Source organism: Lynx rufus, unplaced genomic scaffold (assembly GCF_022079265.1).
Source record: "Lynx rufus isolate CCGP_SWC_20201006 ecotype Redwood Valley unplaced genomic scaffold, mLynRuf1.p SCAF_2, whole genome shotgun sequence".
Taxonomy (NCBI): domain Eukaryota; kingdom Metazoa; phylum Chordata; class Mammalia; order Carnivora; family Felidae; genus Lynx; species Lynx rufus.
In genome coordinates this window covers 13,874,571-13,893,080 of record NW_025814834.1, presented here as the reverse complement: position 1 = coordinate 13,893,080, position 18,510 = coordinate 13,874,571, and the positions used below count along the sequence as shown (strand labels likewise).

The following is an 18,510-nucleotide window of genomic DNA, read 5'->3' as shown; positions in this document are numbered from 1 at the left end:
GAGTGGACTCCTTCTCAGCTCTTTCATAATACTCAGGTCATATCTATCACTACACTCCATACTGCTTCATAATTATCTGTGCATCTTTTTCCTCCAGTAGACTACAAGATACTTAAGGAGTTATATATTTTTCTTCAATGTCACTTAGAAGGCCATAAACAAATGCCTGGTGAAAGTATCTTGATTTATCTGTATTACACTAATGCAATTTTGAAAACACGAACATCTGAATTAGTAAGCATAAAGATATGGAAATATATTTTAAGGTGCTTATCTACTGCAATTAACGTAATTTTAAAATAATCAAATGTCCTTTTCAAATAAAGTATAATCATGTGCAAGCAAGCAATAAACCCTTAAATTTCATTTATCAAGTAGTATTTTCAGATTTTCCTATTCACTTAACTACTTAATCATTAATTTTATTAATAAATATTAACTAGGAAGAAAATCACAGGCAGAAAAGCCCCTTCAGGAGAGGATCCATAAGCTACAATCTTTCCCCTAAATCAAAAAACTGAAAACAAAGGAAATGGGCTTCAAAAGCAGATTCTTCTATATGCATGCTTTTGGTCTTAGAATCTACTGAACATGTCAGTAACAGTGCTAAAATAATTATGTTATTGATGAACTTCAATTTCTCACCCATCCTTGGTACAGAATACAACATTAAATGCCAATGAAAGTTAAAAGAACTAAATGTTAACCTCTAATCTCATCAATATTTTTTTTAATTTTTTTTAACGTTTACTTATTTTTGAGAGCCAGAGTGTGAGCAGGGAAGAGGTAGAGAGAGTGGGAGACAAAGAATCCAAAACAAGCTCCAAGCTCCGAGTTGTCAGCACAGAGCCCCACATGGAGTTCAAACTTGCAAACTACGAGATCATGACCTGAGGTGAAGTCTGATGCTTAACCCACTGAGCCACCCAGGCGCCCCAAATTTCATCAATATGTTAACCATAAAAACATCAGTCTATATACTTCACTCAGTCATAAAACTTAAAGGCCTTAACATTGTGTACTTTTTTAAAAAGAGTAGTAACATTTTTTTTAAAGTGATATTCTAAATTATTTGAGCAGGATTTTGATCTCATTGATGAAATTGCTTTACTTAGGATCCATTAATTGCAAATACACTCAGGAAGGAATGTAATGCCTCAAAAAAACAATAAAATAATGGAATGCATACACACACGTAATGTTTGCTCATTATTAGGCATATACAGTATTCTGCTCCAACAAGTTCAAGTTATAAAGTGATCAGCAAGGAAGGTAAATTCATTTAGCAAGAAAACAAAAGTTCTCTTTAAAAGGAAAGCTATAATTAAGTATTCTTAAATGCTTATGGTTTAATGAGACTTTTAAAAAACAAATCAAGAGTTTAATTTTTAAAAATGACCTCCACCCTCTTGCATCTTCCTAATCCAGGATTACAATTCCCTCATTAGTAAGTATCAATAGCAAAAATAACCTTAAGTGTTTATTTTCTTTCACAAATATCTTTGGTTATTCATCTACACTATTTCAAATGATGTAAAAACATAACCTTTAAAATGTCTGAATCTGAAAGGATGTCGGTCTGTTATATACTTACACATCTTGAAGGTTCTGTAATTACCAAGAGTTGGAGAGAACTACAGCATGAGCCAATTAAACTAAAATGAAGAGAACTGTATTCTTCACATCCACTGTATACAAAGCACAAGAAGTCTTTAGTCCCCTGTGAATAATTTTCAACAAGAAATTTAGAACAGGGTGGGTGGGGGAAAAGGGTGAGAATTTGAAATTCCAAGCAATTCAGAATGACACAGCTAGAAAAAAATAAACAAGGAAAAATGCTTAATCTTAATTTTGAGCTTCAGCCTCAAAAAAAAAATTGCTCTGGTACAAATATCTGAGGAATGACAGTATTCTAGTGAGACACAACTAAGCCATAAATTATGTAAGGAAGCTGCCTTCCAGATTATAAGCAACTTAGAGTAATATAAAGTCTCTCTCCCTTTATTTTATTGTATCCTTTATAATACATGGGACAATGCCTAGGTGACTCTCAAAAACTATGATTTGAATGTAGTCCAGTTACAGTTGATGATGATGATGAGTCTTATCTGATGACCAATGACTATACAACGGCTTATGACATCTGCAATAATTCCATTTATCCATCAGTTAATCTTTAACCAACCTCAACCATCAAAAATACAACCAAAGACTCAAGTATTAAGGAAAACAGTACAATGCTACACATTCCTATTTTGGACAAGTTATTTAACTTTCCAGAGTTTACTTTCCTCACACACTTGTGGCAGGAGAAATGGGAGATGATGTACTGTGTGGCAATTAAGAAAGTTTGTGAAAGCATCTGGCACACAGCACTTACTCAATACATTCGCTTTACTACACAAAACTGACGTACAGCCTCACTTAATGACTTAAACCTGCATGTAAAGTTGAGACTGATGTTTCTTTAACCAGTTTCTCTGTGGTTACAGTGGAGATCAGATGAGTGCAGAACCATGCTGCCCAAAGTAGGAACTGATGTCAAGGGAGCAGAGAAAAAGACGATCAATTAGAAAGGCACAGGATCCTGGGACAATTCTGTGAAATCACAACCTAAACCCGATCCACATTGAGCTGGCCTCTAATACCATTATAGAACAGTATGTTTATAATGAGAAAGCTAAATCATCAATAGAAGGTTCAATTATAATCTGCATTTCAGCACTCAGCAGTAGGAGGCTGTTCAAAAAATCAATATGGAAATTTGGAACAATTTTTTTTCTTTCAAATACCAAAGGTCAAACTTCCAGATTAGCCTATTAAAGTCCATGTAAGTCACAAATGACTTGACTACGACTAATATATTTCAAATATATCTCTCCATGAATGACTTTTGCATATATGAGAAAGGATATGTGTGACATTTCATGGTCTGATAATAATCACAGTAAGATGCAATTTTAAGTATTCTCACTGAGCCAAGAAGTTTGTCACTGTCCTACTGTGCTGTCCTCACTGAAAAAAAGAAAAAAAGGGGGGGGGAAGGGGGAGGGGGAGGCAGGCTACATGCCTGGTACACTGAAACACATTTTATCCAAAGAATACAACATTCATTGTAACTGGAACTCCTCAAACATCATAATTAGAGACCTTCCCCCATTAAGAAAATTACTTATACTTTTTTTTTAATGTTTATTCATTTTTGAGAGAAAGAGAGAGAGAGAGAGACAGACAGACAGGGCGTGAGCAGGCGAGAGGCAGAGCAAGAGAGGGAGACACACAATCTGAAGCAGGCTCCAAGCTGTCAGCATAGAGTCCAACGCAAGACTCGAACTAGGAGCCATGAGATCATGACCTGAGGCAAAGTCCGACACTTACCTGACAAAGCCACCCAAGGGCCCCAAGAAAATTACTTATACTTTATATCTGAGCGTATGTTTGAGTTCCATATTTCCATCCTAACAATCTAAAAGTATTCATTTTAATCAAAAGTGACAATATTTTCTTCTCTTTAGCCTAGGTCACTAAGTGGTTCTGAAACGGGTAAACCTTGTTTTTTAAAACTATGATAATGTGTCAAAAGCCCTATAAATTGTAAGTTAGTTTACCCTGAAATCAGCGATACACAGTCCAACGGATGAGGAAAAAAATGTGAAAAAGTATAAATTACCTGTTAGCTTTGTCTTTGAATGAATCTAAACTGTAATCAAATGAGACAGGATACCAAAAGTCCATCAAAAAAATTACTACAAAAACCTGGTATCAAATCTGCTCAAAAATTCCTTGAAGCTACCAATTCACACAAAGTATGCCAAAAAAAAAGCAAAAAAACAGAGCTAATTTCCCACTGCTTCGTATTACTATTTAAGCATCATCACTGAAATAATACCTTTTTTTTTTTAATTTTTTTTAATGTTTATTTATTTTTGAGAGAGCAAGAGACAGAGTGAGAGCCAGGGAGGGCAGAGAGGGAGGGAGATACAGAATCCGAAGCAAGCTCCAGGCTCTGAGCTATCACACACAGCCTGACCCAGGCTCAAACTCATGAACCACGAGATCATGACCTGAGCCAAAGTCAGAAGCTTAACCGACAGAGCCACCCAGGCGCCCCTTCACACCACTCTGATTTTAAAGAACATTCTAAATCCAAAAGATAGGTAGGTGACTACTGCACCAACACAGAAAATGTTTTAAACCGTGGGAGAATACACCAGCATTCAGCAACTAGACTGGTGTATAAATGCACCGCCTTTTACTGAAAGTTTTAGAGCTAGAATGAGCATAAGATAACCACAAATTAAAATCTCACTTTACAAATAAGGAAACTGAGGCCATGTGGCTTATTCAAGATCACACAGCTAATTAGAGCAATGAAGAAATCCCAGGGTCCTAAACTAAGTGTCCTTCTGTTGTTACCTCCATGTCAACTCAAATCACCTGGGTGCACAATTTTAAGACAACATTTAGTAACCGAATAGGCTAATGTTAACACTGAATTATTATGGCTATATGATTGTTTCAATCTGGTCTAGAGAAAAGACCTTTAACTGGAAATCAGGCTTCTAGTCATGGTTCTTCCATAAATTCAAGTCATGAGAGTATCCCCTTGGGTAAATCATCCTCTCTAGTCCTCCCTTTCCCCATCTATTAAGGAAGACTGGCACAGATTCTCTCTAAAATCCCTTTTAGCTTTTAAAAATTAAAATATGAATATAAACAAGAGCAAATAAATGACTTGTTTAGTTGGCTAGGGATAGCTTCATCAAAAAAAAAAAAAAAAACATTTTCATGTCCCATTTGCATGTACCATGAGGAAAAGTGAATTATTTTAAAGTATCTGCTCTTTGTGCTTCAAAATTGATTTTACTGTTTAACCTACTTCTTAGTATATTCTCAAAGACAAAAATTAAGGATTATATTAAAGTATCATAACATGTTAATTTCAAAGAATCACTTTTTTCTAAACCTATACTTAAGATGAATGTCTGCTAATTGGAAAAAGTTTATAAAAAATTGTGCTATCAGTCTTCTAGTTTAAAAAGGAAAGTGTTAACTCACAAATGTATCAACTAATGTCTTTCTTCTAAGTTATGACTTTGCTTAATTCAAGTCAGTACATATAAGGATACCCTTAATTTATCAACACAAATTTTACTGAATATACACTTCCATTGATTTCAAGTTTTTAGTAACTTTTATTCTCCTATGAGAGATGCATTTTATCTTCAATCTAGCAAGGTTTATACTTTCAAAGGCTCCTTCCAATGACCAAAAACTAATTTCGATTTCTTTTCATCAGGAGTACTGCACTGTATAAATTTTAGGGCCCCTGGACCTGCCCCTGGTTAATAATTTGAACAGCAATCTTAGAATTAATTTTCCAATATTCCTATTGAGAAAGTAAATATTTCAGAACCTAGCAAATGCTTAAAAGAATACACCCAAGCAGTGTGGTACAGCGGGAAGAACATGAATTTTTGAATCAGATCTGGGATCTAAATCCCGGCTCTGCCCTTTCTTAGATGTACATGTGATATTACGCATACCTTACCAGGTATCTCTCAGACCTAAACAGATTTAAAACAATAACATCTAAAGGATTTGAGATAATTATAGTTCCAAGTACCTAAAACACAGCCTAACATAAAATAGACATTCAACAAGTTGTAGTAATAATCTTATAAAGCAATTTCTCATACTATCTATATATTGAAAATAAAAAAAGAAAAAGAATTTATCATGATTACTGTCAAGAGGATAGAGCAAATAGGAGAGGTTAAGGGTTGCTCAGTTCAGAGTTGCTTCAGAAAAGAATGACGTGCAATCATCATGTTAAAGAATTCCTCTTACGATTGAGGGGTTGCTTTTATAGAAAAATATCTCCAAAAAAGCTTGTATTTTCTTAAAGTAGTTAAAGACATTCCTTTGAAGTCTTCTTCGTTTGCTTAGCAGTAACCTTTGTCACTTAAAGAGTAAATCTGGGTCCATTCCTTTCTCGATTGCAAGTACTAAACGAATGAAAATCAAATTTAAGAAGTTTTACTTAACTACATTTTCAACTTGAAACTGACTTAAAAAAATAAAGGAATGCTTTCTAGTAGCAAAACCTCCAGATAAGGGGTTAAGGCCAACGAAAGGAATCCGTTCTCAATTTGTTAGTAATTGTCCCAACTTGGGCAAGTAGGGCTGTCCTTGACTTTAAAAAGGCTGGATTAACGACTAGTGATTTTAAAGCAGTGGTTAATAGAACTTTTTAAAATGAAATCTTTTGTACAAATGACAACTACAGATGGCTTTAAATAACAAGAGAAGGAGATTTTTGAAGATACACCTACTCCACTCCTCCTATGCCTCCTAGGTCTTGGAGACCCTGTAAGTATTTGAAAATGACTGTCCTCCATCAAATGTATTACTTTTGTTTGGAAACTCTGCCTTATGATTAAAAAATTCTTTTATATGTCTCACTGATGCCACTGTTTCTCAGAAAGCACTTTCTCACAACTAACCTGTGAGAAAGACTGCTGTAGTTTCCCATCTTAAAGACAATAAAACAAGAGTGTATTTATTCACTGATTCATGCAACATTGCTGGATACTATGGTGCTACACTGACAAAGATCAATACAAAAAGACTTAACGCCTCCTCTAAAGAAAATCATGTTCTAATAAAGGAGATACAGACTATATACTTTGAAGACTTTTGAAAATAAAGAATAATAGTATGATGGCCAGTTACCATGATAAAACAAGAAAAGAACATCTTCCTTCTCTGAGCCCTGAGGAAAGGGGCAAAGAATGAGTAAAGACAGAGGTTAAAGGCTATAACTGAAAGGAAAGAAAGCTGAAGGAACTTATACAAGATAACATTCGTTTTCACAGTGAAGCAGTGGTTAAATTTCTGGAAGACAGATAAAAGAATTCTCAATAAAGAGCTTAAAGACAGTGATTAAAGTTCGGAATAGCTTGCACAGGAAAAGGAAGCAGGAGCTTACCAGGGACACACAAAAAAAACCTGCCCAGAGGCCCTGGGAGTCCGGCTTAGATATCACCATCGTCCAATTTTCCCCAGGAGTGCACAACAGCCTAAAAAATACAAGCAGTGAAGGCAGATGGGTGGAATGATCCAAGACACTGTGTGCTATTTCTGGCCTTGCTCTGGGGAGGTAGTATGAAAGAAGAGGCAACTAGTAACTAGCAACTAGTTAACTAATAAGGAGGCACCACGGCTTAAAAGAATGAAAGGGATCTTCTTGAGATCCAAGAGCACATTAATGTCAGAAGGAAAACAAGCAACAAGTACAATAGAATAATGAAATAATAACAACCTGCATTTATTTAGAATGCTTACGTTGTGCCACACCCTATCCTAAGAGCTTTACATGTATTAACTATTCTGAAGAAGTAGGTACTGTTTTCTCTTCTTACAAAAGAGGAAACAAGTGATTTGCTCACTACATCTAACAAATGGAGAAGCTAAGATAGAACGTAATTATCAAAGTTTAAGATTTCTAAAGCAACAAAATGACAAGCTCTAAGACAGAGTGAAGACCACTGTGATAAGAAGAGGCCAGGTCTGTCTGATCATCTTGTTTGATCCTGACCCCCAGGAGGAACAATAATAACTGATTTTAAATTGAATAAATGAATGACTGTGCCACATGTATTGGATGAAATTAAGATCTGAACTGGAAAGAATGTGAGGAAGGTATGAAAGTCTTCAGTGACTAAAGGAACACGTTTAAGAAGTTAGGACACAGTCACAGGGAGTGCAAAAAAGAACAGTTCACAATGGCCCAGGCCACAAAAGGTGACAGATGTGGTTAATAAATGGTTTCTGGGCCTAATGATTTAAGAATTACAAGGAAAACAGACACACCAACTTAAGAAGATAAGCCTGAATTCCCAGGGTAAAGCCAGGTTTCAGATGCAAAGAAGGCAAAGAACTCTGAGAACAGGCTGAAGATACAGAAGAGTCAAGCTGCAATGAAAATGGGGGATCACAGTGGACAGCTCAACAGGCTGAGAAGAAAAAATCACGGAGAAAGGAGTCAATTGCAGAGTACAGCTAGTGAACAAAAAAGACCGGACTACAGGTTTGGTCTTCAAAAGCTCAAGCCAAGGCTACTACCAATGCATCATACTAGCTCTACTTTCAAATCATTATTGTTTCAGGAGACTAGGCTGACTACCCTTCAAAGGAAGTGCCACAACATCATTAATGACCTACTACATCTTAAGACTTCACTTATAGTCGCAAAGAGAGTTCAAACATTTCAGAGCGGTACTTGCATCAACGTATCCAATTAATCAATTACTATGGTTTAGCTTAAAGGCCTAGTTTCTCATTTAATCAATCATTCACTAACCATCCACACACTGTGTCTAACACTAAGCTAAGTGCTTCGTGGTTCAAAAGGGTGTCTGGTATAAGCTTTGGGCAGGGTCCACAACCTAGTTCATGAGAGAAACAAAAAAAGAAGGGAACGGAAAAGAAAGGGAAGAAATGAAGAGAAGCAAAACGTATTTTTAGATAAATATTTGGCGTGTACTTTCTATTACGTACATCACACTCCCTCAACAAAGTTATCTAAGATGTGACATACTTATTCCAATGATTATGCAAGAATCATTATCACAACTTTTCTGAATCTACCCCCAAGAGCCAGTAGCATTCTTTGCAAGTGTCCCAACAGTACCAAACCTATATCCTTTGGGACTGATTTTTAGTGTGGTTCAAACTGGCCATGCAGGCTTTTCAAAATGTAAGCTCTAAAAATTGTACCAAAAAAAATGGCAGCATCACTAAAATGAGCATTTAGTATTACAATATAACAACCTGTAAAAATAACATTCAATCTTAACATTTAACTTGTGGCATAACCATGGCTAAATAGTGGTACAAACCGCACCTTTGAGCTAGGTAGTGTTCTAATGCTTTATTCTATTTCACAACAACCCTGTAAGGTAGGTCCTATTAGTATTTTCATTTCAGAGGGGGAAACTGAAGCTAGAAGAAGTTAAGTAACTTGTTAAAGATGATGCAGCTAGAATAAGGTAGAAATGACACTCAAAACGTGGCAGTCCAAAGCCTACACTCTATTATATTCTCAGTCTATTTTTTAGTCAGACTCCCAACACACATGTTGAATAAAGTAAAACTAAAGGAAAATTCCCTACAGACTATCCATAGTTTTATTCTTAGGAGTCGTCAAAGACATGCAAATTAAAGTATTAAAGTACTATTTTTTCACCTATGAAATTAAAGATATAAAATGCTGGCTAAGGCACTGCTACACAATAGAAATACACTAATATAACCTTGACTTGTATAATTAATTCTGAAGAGCATTCCCTTTAGAGCCAGAGGGTCTGCATTAGGATCCTAGTTCTGCCACTTACGGGCACAGTGACCTTAAGAAAATTTCTTAAGTTTTCAAGGCTTCTTTTGTAAAACAAATGATGATAGTACTCCATACAGTTGTGCAAATGAAATGAGTTTACACACGCAAAGCACAGTAAAAGACAAAGAACAGTGTGTGTGGCACATGATAAGCATTCATTAAGTGTTAGCTATTATTAATTCCTACCTTTCTGGAGGTCAATTTGGCAACATATACCAATTCTGTCTGGCTCAGTAATTCCATAATCATGGATAGGTTCAGTATTTACGTGCGTAAATAATCACAGTTGCATTATCTGTAGCAGAGGAAATATGAACTAACTGGAATTAATCAAAATACCTGGCAGTAGGGAAATGGTTAAGCAAACTGAGGTACCGTAGAGTGTTACTCTGTACAAGTCATATTGATATATTTAACATGAAAATACTGTATTTTAAAACAAGTTTATAACATGACATAGTACCTCAATTTTACTAAGGGTTCAGAAGTATATGAAAAATTAAAAGAAAACACATCAAAATGTAAATATTGCTTATGTCCAAGCAGAACTAGAGGTGATTTTTAAAATTTTTTTAGCATTTATTTTTGAAAGATAGAGACAGAGCACAAGCGGGGGAGGGGCAGAGAGAGAGGGAGACAGAATTGGAAGCAGGCTCCAGGCTCAGGGCTGTCAGCACAGAGCCCGATGTGGGGCTCGAACTCACGACTGTGAGATCATGACCTGGATGCTTAACCAACTGAGCCACCCAGGTGCCCCTAGAGGTGATTTTTATTTCCTTATTTATAAATTTAGATACTTAACGTTTTCTATCATGAATATGCATCACTTTTATAATTAGAAAATCTACTAAAATGAATTCACTGCTTTGACAGATTATGACTGGTTTTCACAATACACTGACAGACACTAATTGCAATTCCTATTATAGCTCAAGGATTTGTGCTTACTAGTAACACCTTTACTTTTTTGTTGCATTTACAATGAACAAACGAGACCTACTTTCAAAATTGGATTATTCAAAACTACAAATTGTCGAGTAACTTTTACAAAAATTTAACAAAACTGCTAACGAACATCAGATGATCTTGAAAGTAACAGCAAAAAGTTATCTCAAAGGGACAGCTGGGAGCAACTTAGAATACAAAGGGAAGGCATACTACTTTCTCTAGTCTTAAACATATAATCTTCATAAACTGGAAAAGTGCTGTTATTACTTAGCTACATTTAATGAATGAATAACGTACAAACAAATGAAGCTTTCTCTATTTTGTCTCAATGAACTGACCTTGTGACTGAAGTATTATTTAGAAGGTCAATTTCTACAGTATTTTCTACACTCTAAAATACTTGCAAATTTAATATTGATACTAATAATTTTCCAGGCTCCTGTGAAGAGTTATCTAGGAAGATAATGCAAATATACACATCTTATAGATACCTACTTTATGCTTTTGTTTTTTAACTTCTAAAGCCAGAGAGGTACTAACAGGTACAACACAACTGGCTGTCCTGGAACTATTAGAAAGAATCAGTCTAAGTTTAAGTGACACTTCAGTGAATCTGTTACACCTTACTCCTTAATTTCTCTACACTAGAGAACAAAAAATAGTTAATTCCCCACCCTGTGTGATTTGTCAGACTGTCATTCAGCTTTCCCGTCTATACACTCCAGTAGTCCTAGACAACAACTATGTTCTCTAAGGAAGGGAAATCTATTATGAACATCAAGCTATTCCCCCAAATTTAGCAAATTTTACTATAGCCAGGAAAAACAAAAACCTTAACTGTCTCCATTTGTTATTAAACTCTTGTGCTCGCAGGTATATCACAGATGATCTTAAAACTCATCTCTCTCTAATGTTACTCTGTGCTTTCCACCTAACAATAACCTCCACGTCACTTACTGCTCATGCCACACAGACAGGAGCTCTGTGAAGCTCATCTGGAATTATGGTGTGGACATCACAACCTGAGACTCTTCATCATGATTTAGCATGCGTCTATAAACTAACAATTGAAACCATTTCCAGACCACACTCTAAAGACCATCACTTTCATAACATGGTTCCTACTCTGACGGCTAAGCCAAAAAAGACATACCAGAAGAGAGGCCAGTATTTTCATTCAAACGTATCTCCTCCAATCCAATCCAATCCAATCTTTCAAGCCCATGTGGACAGAACCCATGTGGAAAGTACAGATGGTGAGGAATGGCTTTTCAAACGTAAGAACAAAAGGTTCACCTGACAGCAACTAATCCTACATAGCGGAACAAAAGCTCAGGGGGGAGACAGACGGCAACAGAAAGGAAAGAAGTGCAGAACTTCTTGGGGCAGCACTCTGATCCAAATCCATAGAGCTTCCAGGAGTTTCACAACTCCAGGCTCCTTTCTTAAAAATGTTTTGTGGCCCTTGCTGTTATTTAGGGTACCAAAAAAAAAGAAAAAAAAAAGAATGTGAAATGCCATATATTTTAGTGCACTGCAGGAAAGCTAACAAACTGGGATAAACTTTAACTCCATCAACAATTTATAAATCCAAAAAGTCCTTTATTGTTTTCCATCTTAAAAAGAACTCATTTCTCTTAAAATCTTATGAAAAGCTGTACTTAAAATGCAAATTGTGTATAAAACTGTGGTATGGCATAACTTTTGTGAACAATGATGAAGGCACACTTACAGTATGCCCTCAAAACGCTAAAAGGAACTTGACTTTACTGATGGGACTGTATCTGCAGTAGGGTTAGACATCTATCAAATACCTGGAAGTCCACCTACCACTCTATTCTGCAACGAAAACAAAACAATCTCAATACATATTTTACACTTTCTGCATCAATTTATAAAACAGAATCTGAAATGAGCACTTGAGACCTCTGGTAAACTACAATTTCCTTAGACTACAGTACCTACAGTATATATCCAAACAGTAATGCAAAATACAATACCTATAAGTACTATACATATGTATACACATAAATACTATTTTTTCTTTATGGAATACTATGTATTTGCTACTAGAAGATTGCTAACCTGAAAGAAAAAATTTGAAGGTCTAGGAAGTACTCAAACATTTACCAAAGGATAAGTCAGTGAAATACCATACCACCAACGCATGTATCGTGGTGAAGGCTCAAAGAACTATGACTTAAAAATGTATGTATTAAAAAACCGGATTCTTTTCAATGCAAACTACTTAGGAGTATGAAGACTTATGAAATAATGAAAAATTATGTTTTTAAAAATTAGCAGATATTAAACCACTGAATATCAAACACCTGTCGTTTACAAACTTCAATAAAGGATTTTAGAAAATCTTAGATGGCAACAAGTTATGGACAGAAAAGGTCCAAATGAGATCACAACCATAACACTACGTTAAAAAAAAAAAAAAAAATCGGTTTCGGTACTCAGTGCTAACGTATCATATATTATAGTCCTCTGCTAAAGGAATAATGAAATTCTCTCCTGCCTCTTCCAATAACACAACATCCAGAAAGAAGGGGTCTTGATTCTTCAAGCTATACTGACATATTCCAAGCCCCTAGAACAGTGTCTGGCACACAGCAGTATTTATTGAATGAATGAGGGAATGAAGACCAGGTAGGAACGGGTAAACCTAAAGAGACGAAAAAACTGGTCACACTTAAAATAAAAGTACAAGTGGTTACTCACAGTATTAACAAAAACGAGTTAACGTCAAACGTGAGCTACTACAGATTTTACTAACAAATCTGATTTAGAAGAACTCAAGACTTCAAGAATAGCAAATTTTCCTAGAAAACTTACTGTATAAAATTATTTAAGATTCTTTTTAATTCTAAGTTCTGCTAAAAATGTTCACAACTGATTTAGTAGCAAAACACTACCTAACCCATTACAAACCCAGCTCACTTCATTATAAGGGAAAACATGCTGATCGACTTCATGAGTTCTCTTCTGTCAACATTTCTCACTTTCTTTTTCTTTCTCGTATTTACTGGGGGGAAAAAAAACTTCAAAAACTCAAAATCCCTTTAATTGGTGTATCAAAACACTCAATTTTCCTGAGCATATCCTATCTTTACATAAAGCCTGGAGTCTCTATGCAGTGACATCACCACTCAGGTTAGTACAATTTCAGAACTCTGCATCAGGTCCATTTTTTTTTTCTTAAACGTTTTAAGAATTGAGAGCAGTCCTCAAGTTCTCTGGGTGGGCTTCTTACTCAATTGGGACAACTGTATTAGTAAGTCTCCCCTCACTGCAAATTGCCCTTGTGCAAAAGCATGCTCTAAGAAGCACATGCAAACCACACCTTTCCCCCTTCGCAAGTTACGGGTCTAGGATGCTAAGACACTGGAGATCTTTCTCCAGTTTTGGTGCTTTACAATCTTCCGGCCAATTGCTAGTTTGTCTATCTTGACGTAGACCTGTTACTGTAGCGACATGAGCAAGTATGTCCAGTTTCTCTGTTACAACAGTACATTTTAATTGCTTGCCATTGGCTACCTGGATCAGATCTGACATCCAAAGTTATACCCCGTATACTGAACGCTGCAAGCGCCTGTAACGCAACGTAAGGCTCAGAAAGAAAAGTTTCTAGGCAGAACCCGTTGGCGGTCACTAAAACCTACAGAGACGAGCAACTCGGGGCTTCCAAGGCTAAAGAAGGGGCGAAACAACTGTCCAGTGCGTTTTCTCTGGCTTCCCCTTGACCCTCCTACGAGTGGCGAGGCAATTCCTGCGCAAGAGAGTTTGTAAAGTGCTTCGGCAGCCTGTGGACGAAAGACGCTATCAATACACCTGATGTTGTTAGTCCACAACTAGCGAGCGTTACGTGGAACCACTGTCACTGCGTCGGGGGGCAGGTCGGTGGCAAAAGCCTCCCCGAGGAGAGGAAGGGAGAAGGAGAGGACAGTCCCCTTCATCATCCGACAGGTCTTGGTTGGCCATCTTTGAGGCCAAGGGATTTGTGAAACGGCAGCGAGCCCACACGTGAAAAGTTACACGCACGCCCCACACACGGAGGACTTCCACGGTCCCCGTCCCTGCGGGTCCGGTGGTCCCGGGAAGCGGGCCGGGAGGGGAGCGCCAGGGGCCGGGCCTACACCCCCAGGGACGTGGGAAGGTGTCAAGGGGCCCCGGCCAAGGGGCCCCGGCCGCGGCCGCCGCCCGCGGCTCGGCTGGAGGAGCAGCCCCCGGCTGGGTGCGCGGCGCCGGGCGCGGGGAACGGCCCGGGAGGGCGGCCGCGCAGGGGCCCCGCGCCGCCCCGTTGCCGGGAAGGCTCGCGCCCCGCGGCCGGCGGCGTGGGGGAGGGGAGGCCGGGCCTGCGGCCTGTTGGGGGGAGTTCAGCCCGGGCCTCGCGTGCGGCTCTCCGCCGGGCCCCCGGCCCCGGGGTCCCAGGCGCCGACGAGAGACTCACCGGAAAGGCCCGGATCCGCATCTTGGTGTCCTTCCGGCTGCCCGTGCCTTTGCTCAGATTCGACATGGTGCTCGTCCCCTCCCCGGCGGCGGCTTCGGGTCGCACTCCGAGGCGCCGGTGTCACATTTAAGGCGGGCGGGCAGGCGAGGGGCTACGCTGGGGGCGGCGGCGCGGCCCCCGGGCTGGGCTGAGGAGCTGGCCGGCCCCTGGGCGGCCGCGGCGGGGGCGGCGGCGGCTCGGGCTCCGGCGGCTCGGGCTCGGCTGAGGGGGGGCTGCGCTGGCGCGGCGGCTCCGCGGGGTCCCCCTCACGCCCGGCTCGGCTCCCTTTATCGCGCTCCTCCGCGATGGCGGCGGCGGCGGCGACGGACAAACATCTCACTGCGCAGGCCGAACGTCCTCCTCCTCCTTCTCCTCCTCCGCCTCAGCGAGACGAGATCCGGCCCAGAGGGTGGAGGGGGGAGGAGGGAGGGAGGAGAGCCGGAGAGTGGAGAGATTGGGGGGAGGGGGGTGGGAGGACGGGAGGGGGAGGCGGGCGGCCGCGGCGGGGACGCTCAGATCTCGCGAGAAGAGGGCGAGCGCGCGGCCCCGAGTGAGGCGGGGCGAAGCTTGGGAGCGGGAGGGGTCAACGGGAGGGGAGGAAGGGGCCGGGGACTTAGAGAAGTGGGAGGGACCAGCGGGACGGGGAGGTGGGGAAAGGGGCGGGGCTGAAGGCGGGAGGAGAAAGCTGCCTTTTTGAAAGGGGAACGTCGCGGACTGGGCTATGGACAGGGGTGGTTGATAATTGGTGGAGCGCGGAGCGGGGGGGTGGGGGGGGTCGTGGTCACGTGAACGAAGTGGGCGGGGAGGTTCAGAGAGCCGGAGCGGGACTGTAGTGGGCTGGGTCTTACTGGGCTGGGCAGGGCTGCGACGGGCCGGGCCGGGGCCGGACCTGGGTTGGGCGGGGCCGGGGCCGCCGGACGGTAGTCTCGGGGAGGAGCGTAGGGGTGCCAGGTGGATAACCAAGTCCTGGAACTGGTTCCTGTGCTTTTCTAGGGCATGTGGACTAGGGAGGTGTACTTGAGCAGAAGCCAGAAAGTTGAAAGAAGAGTTTGTGCAGGAGTCACCTGTAGTGTTAGAAATTAGAGGCCTGTACGCCTTAGGAGGTATTGTGTTTGGATGCGCCGACCCCACTTCTCAGCCCTGAGGGATGCGAGATGGTTAATCCATAAAATTTCCCTGAACTCCAAAAGTTCCAGGGCCTCTTGATTCATTGATACTTCCTAGGGGAACCCAGGACTTAATAGCGTTAAAACCTCTTTTTTCATTATCATTGAAATAAAGTGACAACTCCCTTGATGTAGTGCAATATTTTGGTAAGTGGTGAAAAATAGGCGATAGGATGATAGAAACCGGCTTTAACCTGCCAAATCATTTTTACCATTACCAAAGAGGATTGTCGGCTTTGAAAGACAAAATTATTGTCCTTTATTCCAGTTTTCTGTAATTTGGGGAGTTATTGTAGTCAAAAGGTCTAGTTGGATTCATCAGTTTTGCTTTTTATCGTTTATTTATTATGAATTTTACTTCCTAACTTCTGTCTTTACCCAAATTAATATATTTAGACTTCTGACAGCAGAGTAATGTATGAGTTTTCACTAAACTTTGCAATCTCCTTTTAAATAAGAACCTATTATTGGGATGGGTGTCTACATTTGGAGGCTGAGGGTTTAATACTTCATTCACTTAATACTTTTTGATACCTTTTATAAGTTAGGCTTTTAATACTTTTTATAGCATTTGGAAACTGGTTTTTATACTCTTTTAAGATAAGGAAACAGAAATATACTTTTTAATTTGTGTGCTATAAGGTTGAATTTGCCCTAAGTTAACTTAATTGTGATGACTAAATCTAGGAATGTTGTGCTTTCATCCACTGTTCAGATGAAGGCCCCTTTGAAATTATATTTTCTTGCTTTGTTTTCTGGTATTTACTAATTAAAACTTGAGTTCAAAAATTAAGGATATTGCTTGATGCAACACCTCTGTAAATACTGAAGCTAAAAATAGGTCATCAAGAACTGGGTTGATAAGGTAAGATTGGGAAGGGCTCTGATTTAAATATAAGATAATAGGAGTCTTGGATAGGAGTTTATAATCTGTATGTTGATTGGACCTCTATTTCCATAGTCATTAGAATATAATAACAACTGATGTTTTCTCTTGGTTGCACTGTCATTTGGCCCAGTTTCTTTGTAATTTAAGACTGTAAGTTCTAGAGCCAGCACTACCACTTTACTAGCTATATTTTGTGTCTTTTGGGGAAAGAGTCCTCATCTGTAAATCGGGATAAAAATAATACTTCCTTCTTGGGCTACTGTGAAATTTAGATGATTAACACATTTTTAAAAGCCCTGAGAGCAGTGCTCAGCACAGAGTAGCCACTCAACACCTGTTGGCTATTATTATCATGGGTAATTAAGGCCAAGGGTGTGCTATCTTCCCTTATTCAATATGTAGGTTTCAAAAAAAAAAATACTTGCATGCTTTTTAAATGAGTCTTGTTTTATTTAATTTTTTTTAAGTTTATTTATTTCCGAGAAAGAGACAGAGCACGTAGGGTAGAGGCAGAGAGAGGGAGAAAGAATCCCCAGCAGGCTCTGTGCTGACACAACCCAACACGGGTCTCGAACTCACGAACTGTGAGATCATGACCTGGGCCGAAATCCAGAGTTGGTCGCTCAACTGACTGAGCCACCCAGGCGCCTCTGGATGAACCAGTCTTCAACACTTGGATTTCACAAACCAATAAGATATTTTTCAAAAAGCTGAGGAGCTAATATAGGATTTGGCAACTTTATTTTGGCAAGTAGGGCATTAGAAAGGAGTAACTAGCATAGACTAGCCCCATTATCTAATTTTTAAAAGTATTTTTTAAAGTATTTTAACCACAGAAACAGGAGAAGGTAATTTTTGAATGAAGGACAGTTCTTTGAATTGATTAACTTAGCCTAATGAAGAATGATACATTGACCCGGTTTTTCTTATTTCATCATGAGCCTGAGAAAATATCATGGGCCAGCATTTAGGAACCTTCTGAATTAAGGCATCTTTCCATGTAATTGTGAAGCATATCATCACCCTTTAATTTACAGTATTTGTTTTGTGAACCCACATTTTCATATGTTGGTTTTGCTTAAGCAAAATTTGGCTGCATTTTAAAAGAACCACTATCAACGGCATCTTTTTGTTAGGCCACAAAAAACCCTTCAAAATGAATATGCCACTGACATTACTGCTAACTTATTTGTTCATTTATTCATTCACTCATTCAAGAAATATTTATTTAAGGCTGCTATATGTCAGGCACTAAAGGTGAATAAGACAGACGAGACCTGCCATCACAGAACGTACACTCTTTTCCACATCTCAAAATTTGGAAACCACAGACCCAAGTAGGATTTGGCAATAACTTCCTATACACTGCAGTCCAGAAATCAGAGATTTTCTTTGTTAGAAAACCAGCAATCTCTCCTGTCAGGGTACCTGGAATCTCGCCTTCTTGCTTACGGACAAATGTCCCAAATTACTTGGAAGACTTGTATGGGAACATAGGAAATAGGTGCTTTATGATCTGAAATAGTGACGGACAGAAAACAGGATGCATCTAGAAGTTTCCTCAGAAGCAACCCGTTGAAGATACAGAGGAAAAGACTGGAGAAAAATGCAT

The 18,510-nt window shown here is 39.4% G+C and overlaps 1 protein-coding gene across 1 annotated transcript in view; it reads right to left on the bottom strand.

The window, feature by feature from the left end:
- Positions 1 to 14,986, bottom strand: part of CUL3 (cullin 3) — a 94,926-nt gene extending 79,940 nt beyond the window's left edge. The window contains exon 1 of the mRNA XM_047085986.1: positions 14,805 to 14,986. Coding sequence (XP_046941942.1) covers positions 14,805 to 14,870 — 66 coding nt within the window. The 5' untranslated portion in view covers positions 14,871 to 14,986. The remainder of the gene's footprint in view (positions 1 to 14,804) is intronic.
- Positions 14,987 to 18,510: the final 3,524 nt, after the last annotated feature.